The sequence below is a fragment of the Taudactylus pleione genome, unplaced genomic scaffold (genome assembly GCF_031769625.1).
Source record: "Taudactylus pleione unplaced genomic scaffold, aTauple2 ptg000814l, whole genome shotgun sequence".
In the NCBI taxonomy this organism is placed as follows: Eukaryota; Metazoa; Chordata; class Amphibia; order Anura; family Myobatrachidae; genus Taudactylus; species Taudactylus pleione.
Window position 1 is genome coordinate 1,499,049 of NW_028285216.1, and position 15,853 is coordinate 1,514,901.

The following is a 15,853-nucleotide window of genomic DNA, read 5'->3' on the forward strand; positions in this document are numbered from 1 at the left end:
TGAGCCTGCAAGCTCATCAATCATCTGCAAACATGCTCAACCAGTGGGAGCGTTCATCGCTGGTCGTTTTAGACATTTTAGTGAACGATAACGATGTCATTATCGTTCAATTGCTCAATTTAATCGCCTAGTGGATGGGCAGCTTAAGTCTACCTTGTCTGAATCATTAGTCTGTGTGGTGCCTTATAAATAGATGCTACTAATGCTATAATAACAATTTATGAATAATAGGCCTCATGCCTCATTTAGAGTTAGAAGTAAATCCAGCAATTGCATCTTGCAAAACCATTTTGTGCTGCATGGTGGCAAACTTAAAATGTGCAAGTTTGGTCTAGAGTTGGATATAAGGCCTGTCCTAAATCGTACTGTAAAAGTAAAGCTGCTCAGTATTTGTATATTAAATGCAGGGCTGTCTTATTCATAAGGCTGACTAGGCTTAAGCCTAGGGGCCTTGCAAGAGAAGTAGTAAGGCACACTCGTAGTCAGCTGAGGTTTGTTTTGAGACAATGGGGAAGGGGGGGAGACTGTGGACCAATAGCTACCGTCAGGGTTGTTACACCTCCATGAGAGGACACGTGGCCGCCGCCATCACAGCTGCTGTCACCGCTACCTGGAGGAAGTTCTCTCTCTTCCTGACCTCAGAACACACAGGGACAGGAGATTCCGCAGGACTTGTGGGGATTCCGGCCACCCACTAGAGACCCACCACAGAGTGTGGAGCAAGGATCCCCCAAACAAACATATAAGAATTTTGTTCCAACTCCTATTTTCTTTTCTTTTTATTTTGTATTAGTACCCCCGCATAAATTATAACAAATTGATTCTCTTATATAAACTCTATTAATAACATAATAACCTGCTTCCTTATTGCACTGAAACAAATTGTCTCTTATATTAAAATAATTATCCATAAATTATATATTTTTTTAATAAATAAAAATTTTATTCACTTCAAAATATTACCATACCCTAGAATGTGCTTTCCTGAAAAAGTTCTACTAGCGCAATAAAATACTAAAAAAAGTTGTGAATAGAATTCTTCAAAATGGATATAGGGCTATGAACTGCTTTTTAATGCCTACCGTAGCAGCGTCAGGCTGTGCTGGAGGGGGCCCAAAATACCTGAAGCCTAGGGGCCCGGCCATGAGTTTATACAGCCCTGATTAAATGCAAAATCTGACTATATAAAAATAGAATTACATTTGTACCCCTTCTATTGCAAGATTTGTCATAGGTCAAACTTGCTCCCTTTAGCTGGAGTTGTAACTCTAACTGAGACCTATGAGAGAGACTATGTGAAACTATTGCTTCATTGTCACAACCTTTCAAACCCATTTTGCTTTGATACAGTCTATGTTATTCAAAATAACCCTCTGCCTGCTGCCCTGACATCACATGTTACCGTAATATATGAGGTTGGCGCACGTGTTCTGGTCCAAGTGCTAAGCCACGCATGAACTGATAGCAGAGGCCATTTTGAAAAGTACAGTATAGCTCAGGAGCACAACCATGAGTGCGCAGCAATTGGAAGCTTGTCACTTCGTCCTCACGATCCACAAACAGCTCAGTCCGCTTGCCATAGATGCGCACTAGTACTGCGTCTGTCATCGATGTATCCACGTAGCAGGCCAGCAACTTGTTGGTGATGCCATCAGTGAACAACTGCACAATTATGAAAGAAAGTGATACATATGTTCAGTTATCAATAATTGTATTAAGAAGTTTTCTACCAGTACATGTTGCCCATCTGAGTGGATCTTTGGGTCACATCCGAAATTCTAAAAGGCTAATGTATGTCTATTGGAGCTTTAAAATGTAAAGCACATTCCATTTTACTTGTTATTACCACATTACATAAAAAAATGCATGTGCAGAGCTGGGTGTATAGATATAATTGCATTTGATAAATATGTATTTTCTGTGTAACTAGATGAGACTTTTTGTTTTCAATCTACACCATAAAATGTCTTATACTGAGAGCAGTTTGTGACCCATGTATATGGCACAGTTTAATTTTCATGCCTTACACTGTGTAAGTAATTTTCTGGTCTTTATCTCCATGGCATTATCTCCTCCATTCTTTATGACAGAGTACTCCCTACAACACTGAGAGCTGATTGGCTTCATCAGTCCCACCCTCAGGAGAATTATATATTAACAAGTACCTGGGGTACTATGAACAAAACATGAGTGAGCTTTTAGTTTGGGACAGTGTGTACAGACATTCTGGAGAAATACCAAATATATTTTTTTAATGGTCGTTTGACCTTTCTTTCCTGTTTAAGGGGCTACTATGCCAGGGATGAAAAGCCTTTTTCATACTCATGAATAGACTGTGTATAATATGCACAAAACCAGCAAACACTTAATTCTGTTTAGTTTGTTTATTGTGTGTGCCTGTACATCCACTGATAATTTATAATAAGGCTGTTTGAGGAAACAGCATGAGGAGTAGATTTGCAAGCAAGCTTATAAACTCCCAATTCAAGCTCACTGGTGAATTTATAAACATGAAGAAGATTGGGGTAAGAGATGTGTCTGTATATTCCAAAGGATTTGAGGAATTCCATGCTTTACATTCAGAAGTGGTCTGCAGTAGATGGAATAGAAGTGTGTATTATTAGACTGTAAAAGATATGTGGAATGGTGCCTTGGCAGCCCAGGGGCAGTTTTAATTTACCAATGCCTACAGTATTACTATACAAAGTAATTATAAGTTGTACAGTATACCACCAAGTGATTGACTACTTGTGGGTATTGTGGGCGCAAGACATGCCATGAATCTTAAAATTGTAGTACTAGTCTGTACTATTAATTCTATTTAAAGGGGAAGCTAAAGTTACGCTAGTCTACATACCTTCCGTAGCCTTTTTATTGAATGTAGGTGGATGAGCATAACAGGTATAACCGAAGTTGTAAGATGCATGGAAGGCTGTACCATTAGTAACATACGCGTCCGGTATATGTCAGGCATTTGTAAACATAACTTATAACCATGTTCTAAAACATTTGTTTTTAAATTTAAATACACATTTACTATTAGGTGTGAATAAAATAACCAAACCTCTCCAATACAGCAAGTATATCTGTAATTCTCATGTACAAATACAACAAATACAAAAAAATAATTCTAAAATAGGCTAACAAAATCATAATAAATGCACAATCAATACAAAATAGCACCTATCATTGGTTAGCTAGTGCTTGCAACTGTTATCATCAATGTGTATCTGCTCCTATTGTACAAGACATAGGGCGGGATACACTATCATCAATAATGCTGTCAAACCTCCAAAAATGCAGTTTTCTGGGGATTGACCACATTTCTGATATGTACCAAGCTTCAGAAAGCAAAGCATTCCGCAGCTTGGGCCTGATGAGTAACGCTATCTTTAGATGGTATTACCTAATAGAAACCTATGGGCTTCTTTCCGCAAAGTATCTGTGAGAGGGATTCAATCGGATCCCTCGCAGCACCCACGCAGTGTGCGCTTCGTTCTGCGCATACTCAGAGGCATTTCTGGGTCATAAACCTGGAGATCCCTCACTCGCAAACGACAGCTCTTATCGAGAGAGCTGTCCTTTGCAATTTTCTTCATGAACGCCGTCGTTAATTATTAACACTGGCACATATGCGATGAGTGACGGAATGCATTGCATACAAAGTGCCATACTTAATGCATCCTGCCCTAAGGGTCTTTTTATTTTTCTTTACCCCCAAAAGTTACCATCACTTTATGTCTGGGTTTGGACCAGGCTGAGCTAGTACTCATGTGCGACCAACGTGCTGCGCATGCGCAAGCAATGGTTAGATTAAAGGGATCCCTCTCAGGAATAATTGCAAAGATGTACCAGCTATCTTAAGGAGCTTGGTAAAGTGCTTCATACCGCAGTCCCCATTGCGAGTAATTGCAAGCAATGAAGACTGCAATATCCTGCTTTAGTTTGCCTAATAGAGGAGATATCTCAGATATCTCCTGATTTTGGCATTCGGTGAACTAAACGAAGGAGAAGTCTGCTTTATTATAATTTGCTGGTGAGAAAACACATTATTTACGCATCCAAATCACCAACAGACTTTCTCAATAATATGACAGTATTGGGGAAAGATGAATTGTGCAAATGATGAGTAGCAGTCGGTACAGGCTCCATCAATACAGCTCTAGTGGAATGAAGAGGTAGTATAAAACCAAACATGAAAGTCCCCTTTAATACATGAAAATGCTAATTATTATGAAACTTAGAAATAAAAATATTAAATAATAAAAGTAAAAACAATAGTAAGTTTCGAAAAGAAATTACTTAGATAGACAACTGTATTAATGCTAAGCATGACTTATTACAGTGCCACTGTGAATTTAAGAGTAAAGAAAATGCCAGTAATGCCAGTAACCAAATTACAAAGCTTAGATTTGAATTCCACTGTATCAGGGCATTCTCTGACATCATGGCAATGACCAGAAGTTCAGCTGCAGGAATGTTGATGTTGGACTCTGCACCGCCTTCAGCATCGTGTTTTTGTTAAACATGTTAGTTAATACTCACTAGTCTGTAATAATTTAACCAAACTCCTCTATTTATAAATCAACAACTTTTTTTATTTGCATACTTTCCATTTCATATTTTACACTTTGAAATACTTATATTTTCCAGAGTTCAGGACACCTGGGGTAAAACAGGGAGTATAACAAATAGATTATTATTGATGGTAAATTGCGTATGAAATTGAGTAATCTTTTTCACTATTGGATAACTTTAGCCTTCTGCAATATTTGTCAATGCATTAATGCATTTCAAAAGGATCCCTTAATAAAGTTGCAAAAATGTGCAATGTAATAAATACTGTAGTATAATCACAGCTGTCTCCACATGCAGAGGCAGCTGACTGAGCACAGTTCCTCTATTGAAGGTTACATTTGTAAATATATCACTGACAAATAATTAAAACAAATAATGATTTATGCAATTTAAATATATTATCAGAATCATTTGCTGAAATAACAGCTTTTGGTCTATTTGGGCAAGTATACATACATATCTATTACATTAGCATATGGGTTGGATATACTGTATATTTAAGTGTTATTTGCATGTTTGATAGTGACTTAAATTTAATTTAATAGATTTTCATTGCTGTTGGGATGGGCACATTGGTCTATTTAAGAACAGCCAACCTTACATTCTTGAGCCATTATGGTATAGATTTAGCCATTTGAAGGGTTTTACATAAAGTGTATAAAATGTGTTTTGTCCCATCTGCCTCCTGCTTATTTTTACTCCGGTTCTTACAAGTTTACCTATTCCTGATAAATCAAAGCGCTCTCATAGCATGATATGGCTACTCACACTATACATTCTAGGAAGGTGAGCGAGAAGTACTTCTCATTTATACGATGGTGCATTTGAAATTATTACATAAATGTATGGTTCTCCTTTTCTGAAGGCATTTAAAATGAGCACATTTCATATGTAAATGAGACCCATATCCTGTAAGGGAGATGGGCCATCTCTTCTCTAGTTCTGCGCTGAGATTTTGGTAGTCTTATGAGCTGGTTATTGTTATACAACAGGAGAGAGCATGTGCAAGGCTTTGATTTGCTAAATCCAGGTGCTTCAAGACATGACATAAAGTAAAATGGCCCTACACATGCACTAGGGTTCTGCAGCAAGCATCCCAACGCAGGTTAGGGGAGCTTCCCTTCTATAAATGGATAGCTACTGAATATGGTCAGTCAGAAGGGAACATATAGACAGTGTTTTATGTTATCCCTCTCTGCAGGCTATAAACAGGTAGTTGTGTGTGCCAACTCTTTGCCCACGTTCTGCTATATTTAGGACATTTTCTGATCTGATCATGGCCAATCTACTATATAAAAATGAAAATTTGTCCTTCTGTCTTTCTATACAAATCCACAGTTACAAGCCAAGATCGTGAAATCTAACATAAGAGCGTATCAAAACACGGCAGAGGCAACTAAAAGATTTTGAAATCGAAATTAATTACTGTTAATTTTTAATTCATTAAAAAACACAATTTTTGCATAGCATTCGCCCTCTACAGGTCAGGTCCGGATTAGAAAAGGATTTAGCCCACAGTTTACAAGCCAAGCTCTCTCATGCTTCTACTACACCTAAAACACCAAAGAAGAATAAAAGTATTGTCCTGTTTGGTTTATTGGGACACCATTCTTCTTGGGTCATCTGCAAGGTCAATAATAAAAATATAAAAATTTTATTTTTGTTTCATTTCATAATTTGATTTTATAACATGCATTTTGCTACATACTAAGGAATTACAGAATTTTATTCTGTAGCATATAATCTAAGTCTCTGAACATCATTTACTATGGCTCTCGCATGGAGTTTACAGTACCTTTTAAATGCTGTATGAATTTATTAGGGATGAGCGGGTTCGGTGATCCGGGGCGATGCGAGCCAAGCTCGGATCTCCCTGCCTGCCCCGGATCCCTTACCCGAGGCAAAACCTCCCGATGCCGCTGTTGAGCGGGCTTAACGCTGATTGGCTGAGAGAGCCGTCTGTCACGGCTCTCAGCCAATCACCGTTAAGCCCATTTAATATGCACACAGGAAGCAAAAGAAGATGGCGCCCGCCATCCCTTGCTGCCTGACACCGCCGCACCCCCCGCTGCCGACACCGCTGGCACCTCCAGTGGCAGAATCCCCCGCCGCCGACACCACCGCTGCCGACACTGCCGGCACCCCTGCAATGCTGCCCCACATACTCAGGACACCCTTAGCTACCCCCACACTGCCGACACTGCCGGCACTCCCACACTGAGAACACCACCAGCACCCCTGCACTGCCGACACTGTCAGCACACATGCACTGAGGACACCGCTGGCACCCCCGCTCTGCCGACACCACCGGCCCCCTGCATTGAGAACACCCTTGCACTGCCGACACAGTCAACAAACCTGCACTGAGGAACCACTATTGATATTAAGCCAGGCTTATTATGAGTCTGAATATGGTCAAAATTGATATCTGCATCCGTGAGGAGAGATCCATCTGATTTACAGTCAGGCCCATAAAGATGGCAACTATACTGGGATGCAAAAACGCAGCACTGCAGCACAAATTTTTATTTATACTCGCTCATGCATCAGCTTACACAACTAGATGGTGTCAACAGTGGCGACCAAACTTTTTTGTCTACCTTCTTGGCTGCTAGACCGCACTATGGAACGCACAGAGGCTACTTCCCGTTCATTCCTTTGTCAGCCCCTGAAGGGTAAAACCAATTGGATGAATCTTATACACCGTGGAGACCCTGAATGCCGGAAACAGCTGCACAAGGAACTGGAAGTAGTTGCTGTGCATTTCATAGTGCGATCCAGCAACCAGGACGTACACAGTCATCCTGGTATCAGAGCAACAGAAGCTCTTAGGTCTTCAAAGACCTTAGGACTGTGGATGGGGAAGTTTGTCACACTTTTTGGAAGGCCTGCCTAAGGAGAGGTTTGTTGGAGGATGATGTGTAAACAAACATTCTTAAAATCCCGGGCAACGCCGGGTACTCCAGCTAGTGATATAATATAATACTGTGCCCCAGTAATATCGGAAGTATTGCCAATGTATTTGATAAACCTCTGGGAAGAGATAAAGGGATTACAAATAATGCAATTGTATTACATTATGAGCTCTGCATTCAGACTAAATAGCACAATCAAATAATATTTGTAATCATCCCTTAATATTTATTTTAGACACAAAGAAAGGGACTAAGAAAATTGGTTAGATTCCCATTCTATAGAAATTGTCCTAAAGAGGTCCTAATGAAGAAATGCATAGGGTTGCCTGCTTGGTGTGTATATCTATCAAAGAGTTGTTCTGGATCTAGACATTTCCCTAAAGAATCATGTGGAGCTCCATTCCAGTATTGAAGGCTGCAACGATTGATTACAATCTTCTTCTAGCTGGGACTGCTCTGTTCAGATAAACTGATTAATTTTATATGTGATGTACAGGTTTTAAGTGCTGGAATGAAAAAGGAATCACCAAGCAAGTGGCTTTTTGTTGTGTCTCTGGTATTTCTGGGGTCTGTGTCTATTCCAGAACCATTCATGGAAAATGAGAATGTCGGCTCCATGTTATAAGAAATCCTATCATTTGCAATCTCTGGTAAGGCTATCTTTTTTTATTTAAAACTGTGCATTTTACTTTATTATGAAATCTGTTTAGATAAATATTGCAAACATTTAGTTTAAACTATAAGGTTATAACATAAATCTGGCCACAAATGTGAACACACCACTTTTGATTATTCCGAAATATGCCACAAATTTACAAATCTGAATCATTTTGGCATGCAAAGGCAGTTTTATTAAGATGGCTACAATTGTACATTGTAAAATGCATGACAATGCAACACGAGGTAAAATATTTCCTTTCCTAGTTATGCTTTCCATCATGGATGGACTGGTGCTAACAATCGGGAATGGTACGTGGAGCACACGCACATAAAAAGGGGGTGTGGTTATGAGTCACAGGGGAGTGTCAAGAGTCACGCGGCCGGCATGGCCATGTGTTATATCCCGTCTCCCAGCGACTCCTCCAGTAAGCGCTGCCTGAAAATACATCATGACGTCACGTTGCGTCCGCGAATTACAAAAAGACTACCGGCAGAGCAGGGTGACGAGATACGGAGCTGCACTGACAAGCCTCCATACGGCCGGACCAGGCTATTAGGCCATCGACCTTTATCATATTTGCATGAATTGCCATATGACCAGTCCGGCCATGAATCCAAAAGATAATGTGCACAGTAATATAATTAGTTATTAAACATAATAAATAATTTGCAAAGTAAATTGTTCCAGAAACACCAGTGTCCGCAAGTAGACTGGCTCAATTAAAAATACTGCATTGAACCCAGGGGTGGAACTGTGCACCATTGGACTAAAAAGTTACATACAATGCACCCAAACATCTGAGACATGGCCAAATAATGCATCGGTGGGTTCTTTTAGTTTATTTTTCTGTTGTCTTGTTCTATATTAACTATTTCTAGGCTAATATCTACGATTTTGTTTTGAAATGAAGCTATTTACTAGGGTCTTAAATATCAACAGTGCAACCTTGGACAAAATTGTGACTGGATTACAAATTTAAGAGACTAAGGCCCTCATTCAGAGCCGCTCGTTAGCGGCAGTACGCTCGTTCCGAGCGATGTTTGCACATCTGCGCATGCGTACGCTTTTTAGTACGCATGCGCGAACCAGTCAGTGCGGCCGAAAATCCTTTGTACGCTATATAGCGAGTGCCTGCTATTTTGAGTGACAGAATGAGGCGTATGTGGGTGGTAACAGGGGAAGGTGCTTGAAAATGGGGAGTGGAGATCCGAACGCAGGCGTGCTTAAAGGTCAAAGCGGGCGTTTTATGGGTGTGTATATTTAAAACAGCAGCGTCATTGACCACGTCACTGGGTTATTTTATAGCCAGAACTGCACGCAAATTTGTGGTAGCAAACACCAACCACAAGAATAGCGAGCAGTTCATACGCTGGTCGATGTACTCGATTAATCTAATAAATAGCGGACATGACGTAGGATGCGTGCGGCCAGGGGGCGTTTTTAACAAATAAACGAGCGTATGTTTTGCTCGTTCGTTCAGACTTAGAGGTGTGAACAGACTGCAATGTGCGTACGGATCATTTGAATAGCCACCCCTTGTTTTTAAACGAACGACCGCAAATAGCGTCCGGCTCTGAATGAGGGCCTAAAATCTTTAAAATTTTTGGCTGGCAGTATTTTTAAGTTTATATTGATTTTAATGCATATTGCATTTATATGTTTTATATATGTATATATATTAATGTTTGTAAGTACACGCCTACCATCAGACGCATGTATTTTATTGTTTAATAAACTTTTCTTTTAAATGTGATTCTAAGGGCTCAATCCAATTAGGTGCGAATAGTGAGTAGCGAGTTTGTTTCTTGAAACTCGCACACTTCGCAGCGAAGCGCGCTCCCGAGAATTCTTCAAACCAATTAAAAATGCCTACTGGCAATACTTGCAGCGGAGGGGTGCGAATTGACTGCCAAATGAGATTTGCAAGAAATGCATGAAAATGTGGGGAGGCCATCCTGGACCCCCCAAAATAGATAATTTCTTTAGAAGGACTTTATAGAAGGCTGTTTGTGGGCATTAGGAAGGTACTGTAGGTACTGTAGGTTTTTAAATGGTGTCAAATGGCTGATTTGTGGGTGTTTCTTTAAATGCAAGAAAATTATTTTTTAAAAAAAAAACTTTTTTCATTTAATCTCAAACGAATTAAATGAAAAATGCAAAAAAAAGTAGGAAAAAGGTGATTTTGAGGTACTTTGATGGTGCCTTGAAAAATGTTTTAATTTTTTTAAAAACTATTATTTTTCAACTAAAAATTTATTGTAATTACATTTGGGGTGCCTAAACTAACAAAAAAAGTTAATTTTGTGGTAATTTGAGGGTTTTTTTTTTTACCCCAAAAAATTACATGTAATTATTGGACTAATTAAGCTAATTGGAAACTTCCTAATGCCTAATTACTCATTAGGGGGGTGTCCAAGGGGTTCAGCACAGTGTCCCGACATTTTAACCTCAGGGAGGTGCGAGTGGAAAGTTTCGAATTCAGTCTGACTGATTCAGTGTGAGTTGCTAATTGGATTGCAAAATGAATTCACTATGCGAATTCGAAGTGAAAATAGCAACTCGCAATTCGCACCTAATAAGATTGACCCCTTAGTCCGTACACATATTTTAGTTTCAAGAGTGCGTCGGATAGTGTTCATTCTATTTAAATTCTGTTTTTCCACAAGTTTCAGGAAAGGCTTGATCAAATTGCTATCAAAAGGCGGCACACACTTTACATTTACATAGGAAGCTGTGCAAATTGCACCTATTTCAAACTATATTCCTGTATTTACACTATCCAGCTACCATTTAGTATTTTCCAATAGCTTTAGAAGAAAACAGTAAGTGGATAGCAGTCCAAACGATAAGGAACTATCTACAACATAAAAAATATAATACAGGAGATAAGTAACTATCTATAACAGGGCTCGACAAATTCCAGGGGCCAGGTCGCCATGGCTACCAGATTTTGCTGCCTGGCTACCAGATTTTGCTGCCTGGCTACTAGATTTTGCAGTGGGGGAGGAAGCAGATCCTCATCAGCTCTGGCGGAGATTCGTGCCTATAGTATTGCGGTGTTCACATAATGCACAGGAGTGCATGTGCTGAGTGTCGCCTGCGGTGACTGCTGTGCCTCTGTCCGTCCCGGCCTGTGCTGATGACTCCTCTCCATCCTGGCCTGCTCTGATCCCTGCAGTCTGTCCCAGTCTACGCTGATCCTCCTGTACGTCTCGGCTGTCTACTGTCTCCTATCTCCGGCTGCATAGAGCTCTCCGGTGATAGGGTCTATGCGTGGCCAGGGATTGTGGAGCGGCTTCAGAGGGATAGTGGTGTGACTACGAGGGAAGGGGGTTTTTATTGTACTTCTGGCACCATTGTTTTATGTGAAATGTGGTCCATTATTAGTATTACTGGAGGATGGGGGTGGAGCAGGGGAGCAGTGAGGGAGCCTCCATTTTACTGTATCCATTTAACTGTGACCATTTTGTGGACTAATATAGTGTGTATAACAGTTGCATAACATACAGAGCTGTGCTCCTCACTCACTCCTCTAATTTTTTGGGGCGCACGGTGGTCTACACTTTCATCCTGGCTCCTAGATTTTAGAAAAATTTGTCAAGCCCTGATCTCTAACATTCTAAACATAAAGCAGTGACGTACAGTACTATGAAAGAAAACACTAAAACATAACATAGTAATGAAATGTATTTTGGCTTGTGGGGGGAGGGGTAACTAAAAAGTCACTACAGCTATACGTTTTAATATCAGTTGATTTTATAAAACAGGTGGAATATATATATATATCTTTTTCAATGTTCATTATTACATTTTTACATTAATTAATAGCAAAGTGAAATCATTTTTTAAAACTACACTATGGGGCAGATTCAATTAGCAGCAAGGTTTACCCGTGGCTAATTGTTCAGCCCAGAGTGTGCATTTAATACTGATTTTTGCTAGCAAAACAATCTGCGTTAAATGCATACTGTGGGACTTAATGCGCTGGGTAACACAAACATTCCAGGAACGCAGAATCTACGGGTTATATTTACTAAAGTGAGAGTGTTTAGAAGTGGAGATGTTGCCCATAGCAGCCAATCAGATTCTACTTAACATGTAACTAGATGAAGTAATAACTAGAATCTGATTGGTTGCTATGGGCAACATCTCCACTTCTAATAACTCTCACTTTAGTAAATTTACCCATATGGGTTAATGTGCGTTAACCATAGGTTTACTGCATGGGGAAAATGTGCATAATAATTGAATAGCTCCATGCATTAAACACTGCATAGAGCTAATTAATGCATGGAGCTATTCAACTGAATCTGCCACTGTTAATGTTAGCAGTTAATTAAATAAATATAGAGGGGTACTCAATATGGGAGCGATAACATCATTTTTGCGTTAATATCGCACTTTTGACGTCATTATCGCAGGTTTGACTTTTACACCGTATTCAATTTCAAAGACTTAACGCAGTTTTGAAAAGTCTTTGATAAAAAACGGGGATAACTTTTCACCATTGAATAGATGTCGAAAAAAAGAGCAGAATTGGGGTTTAGGGGTGCAGGCTTAAAAAAATAGCCTGCACCCCTGGGAATTACATTTAAAAAAGAACTGTGTCAAAAAAAGTAAAAAAAAAAAAATAGGGACACCCCAAAAAATGAATTTAAAAATTGGGGTGAAAAAAAAAAATGGGAAAAAATTGTTCAGGGCTATTCTGCAAGTATGCGGCAGATGTTTTCTAGAATAGAATTATAGCGGCAGGTGCACAAATGCAGAATTTTTTAAAAATTACTTTAGGGACTTAAAAATATGCTAGTACCCATTTTCATGTACCCCAAATTTGATGGGACCACTTAAAAAAACGAAAAAAATAACCTAAGTGCTCTTCTGCATCACTTATTCAATGTCGGGAAAAAAACACCTGCTGCGGCTATTTAAATCCCCGACTTTCAATTAAAGGCTAAAACGGGGGTACCCATAGTGTTCCCTCATGTTTTTACAACTTTAGGGGGGTCTTACAATTACTTTAAGGAAAAATTCGTAACTTTGCGCAAATCCAACTTCGGAGTTTCCCGTTTTCGGTAATTTTATATTGAATACGGGGATAAGCGGGAGCGCGCACCATACCTTAACGCAGAAAAAAACTCTGATATGAAACGTTAACTTCGACAGTGAAGTTAATGTTTCATATTGAATACCCCTCATAATGTTTAAACATATTCATTAATAACATTAATCACATCATATTGTAAATAAAGGGTTGAAGCAGAATTGTAAACAAGACACAGGCAATTCAGAGTCATGTGCAACTTAAGGTGGGTACACACATTAGACAATGTCGCCCGATATGGCAGATCGGGCCAACATATCATGCGCATCGGCAAATGTGTACCATCTACGTCGGCCCTTGCGTGCTTCCACGTGGGCAGCACATGCTGGTCAATCTGTCTATGTGATGAACGACGCCAGGCAGGTGAATGGAGCCGGTGCCTGACATATATCGGGTGGTCGAGCGCCGGATCATGAAAAGTGTACCGGCTACCCGAAATGTCAGCCTGTTGGGCGTCGCATTGCTGGATACACACATTGTTAACTGTGTACCCAGCTTAATTCACATCTCCACTAACATTTGAAGGGGAAAAAGTTTAGTGAGGGCATGTCCAGGGCTGGTTGATGGAAGTGCAGCCTTTGTGGAATTGTGCGTATGTGTAAATATGCCTGTTCTCAGATGCATGTCTGGCACCAAGGAAAAAAGGCTGGTGCAATGCGCCCTGATAATGATGATGGCCACGAACACAAGTTACGGAATAAGATTGCCTGCGTCACAAAGATGTGTACAACTCTGAATATGAGTTATTATTCGCATGTAGTTCAGTGCATGCAATGTGGGTGTATTGAGAGCTGACCTGTGTTCAAATCTGCATCATCCCCAAGTGTATTTTTAATAAAAACATTTTTATAAACACACACACATTCTACTATGATTCCGTCCAATGCACTAGACTAGACCCTTTTTATATTCTTAGCAAATGTATATATGCAGAACATAATTTAGAAGTGGAGGTATGGAGTAAGTTAATGGAATTTGATCACTTATAATAAAAGCAGCAGAAGTGGCCTAGGGAAAATGCTTTCTACTCCTCCATTGGGGTGTGCTGTGACTGTTGCTATATATATAATAGTGTACAGTATCAAAGCTAATGAGAGACTTGTGGTTTAACTTAGCATTTAGGAAACTGCTCACTATAGAGGCACCGTCCAAGAGGAATGCCTCAGTATATGCAGCTGCACCTGTTGTACATTTTGCCGTCACGTATATGTAAAACAGATGTACGTTAGTTACTTGCACATATTTAGGGGACTAGCCTCATTTATCAACGAGTTTATCACTCAAAACTTTTGATAAATATCACTGTGTATGATAAATGGTGCTCCAGCCAATCAGCTCCCAACTGTCATTTTTTTAACAGTTGACAGTTGGGAGCTGATTGGCTGGAGCACCATTTATCATAAAAAGTGATATTTATCACTAGTTTTGAGTGATAAACTCGTTGATAAATGAGGCTACAAGACATATTTGTTACCGATAATAATCAGAGACTCCCCTTTCCCTGATTTGTACATTTGGCAGACAGGGCTGGCCTGCTGTGGGTCACATACACACACAACACGGGTACACTTGTTGCATTGTCAGCAGCAGCGTATATAATACATGAATGTCTCAGGAGAGGGAGGTGCCAATGGTACGATTGGGCAAAAAGTGTAAAAGGGAGTCGGATGGGAGAGGTGTAAATGGACGGAGATGACAGATGGGAGGTGTAACCCCAGCTGAGGGGAGGGATGGTCTGGGAAGTGTGTGACACATGGGAGGGGACATGCTGCGGCTGTCATGCTCTGTGACACTTCTATTAGATTAGTGGAATATTTTATGTCACAGCAGTACAGTATGCAGGCCGGTGTGCCATAATATCAATAATACTTATACAGTATACACACAAGTTTTCTTCTTCTTATTGGTCTCTATAGGGAATGCCCCGGACCACCCCGACCCCAGGTACAAGTGACGGAAAAGTAAAGCTGTGTAGTGCTGCGGTACATGAAACGTGCGTCCTAGTCAGGGGTCTACATGCATCAAGGGCCTGCTCTGTTAGGGTGTAATAATTCATCTAGTAACACAGTATATACCCTGTTGAACAGACCTTCAATATACTGCACATACTAGCGGCGTTGTTATATATGTGCAATTACTACACTTCATGTCAGTGTGTGAGTGCACCAAGCTCTGTCCCCCCGGTCACTGTACCTTTGTTTGCACATCACGGGGGTCCCAGTCAGGTCTCAGCTGCTGGATGAGGCTGAGGGCGCCGGGAATAACATTCTGTTCATCCACAGAAATGCTGAGAGCGCGCAGCGTGGTGCTGTCACTGTGACACTGCTGCTGCTCACCCATCTGTGCTATGACACCTCGGCCCCCTCCTCAGGTGGGAAATACCCACTGGAGGGGGGAGAGGGCCGGGACTTGTCACCCACTGTCACCCTTCCCTGTAGAGAGCGTGAAAAAAGAGACGGTAAAGGAGGAGGAGAGCGCAGCCTACTTAGTGGCCTCCCTCCTTCCTATAGGCTGATGTCATAAGAGCTGGACTCAGGAGTTGAACACTCACTGTACTGCCTGAAATAATATGCTCTTCACTATGTGCTGTTCCCGTTG

The 15,853-nt window shown here is 40.5% G+C and overlaps 1 protein-coding gene across 3 annotated transcripts in view; it reads right to left on the bottom strand.

Annotated features, from left to right (window-relative positions):
• Window positions 1-15,775, bottom strand: part of ETNK2 (ethanolamine kinase 2) — a 75,354-nt gene extending 59,579 nt beyond the window's left edge. Inside the window, exons 1-2 of one of the 3 annotated variants that reach the window (XM_088458183.1) lie at window positions 15,449-15,774; window positions 1,403-1,662 (exon numbers count right to left, since the gene is read on the bottom strand). In XM_088458183.1, the coding sequence (XP_088314309.1) occupies window positions 1,403-1,662; window positions 15,449-15,595 (407 nt within the window). In that variant the 5' untranslated portion in view covers window positions 15,596-15,774. Of the gene's footprint in view, window positions 1-1,402; window positions 1,663-15,448 lie in introns of all 3 variants that reach the window. The other 2 variants (XM_088458181.1, XM_088458182.1) reach the window with 2 other exon arrangements.
• Between the last annotated feature and the right edge of the window lie 78 nt (window positions 15,776-15,853).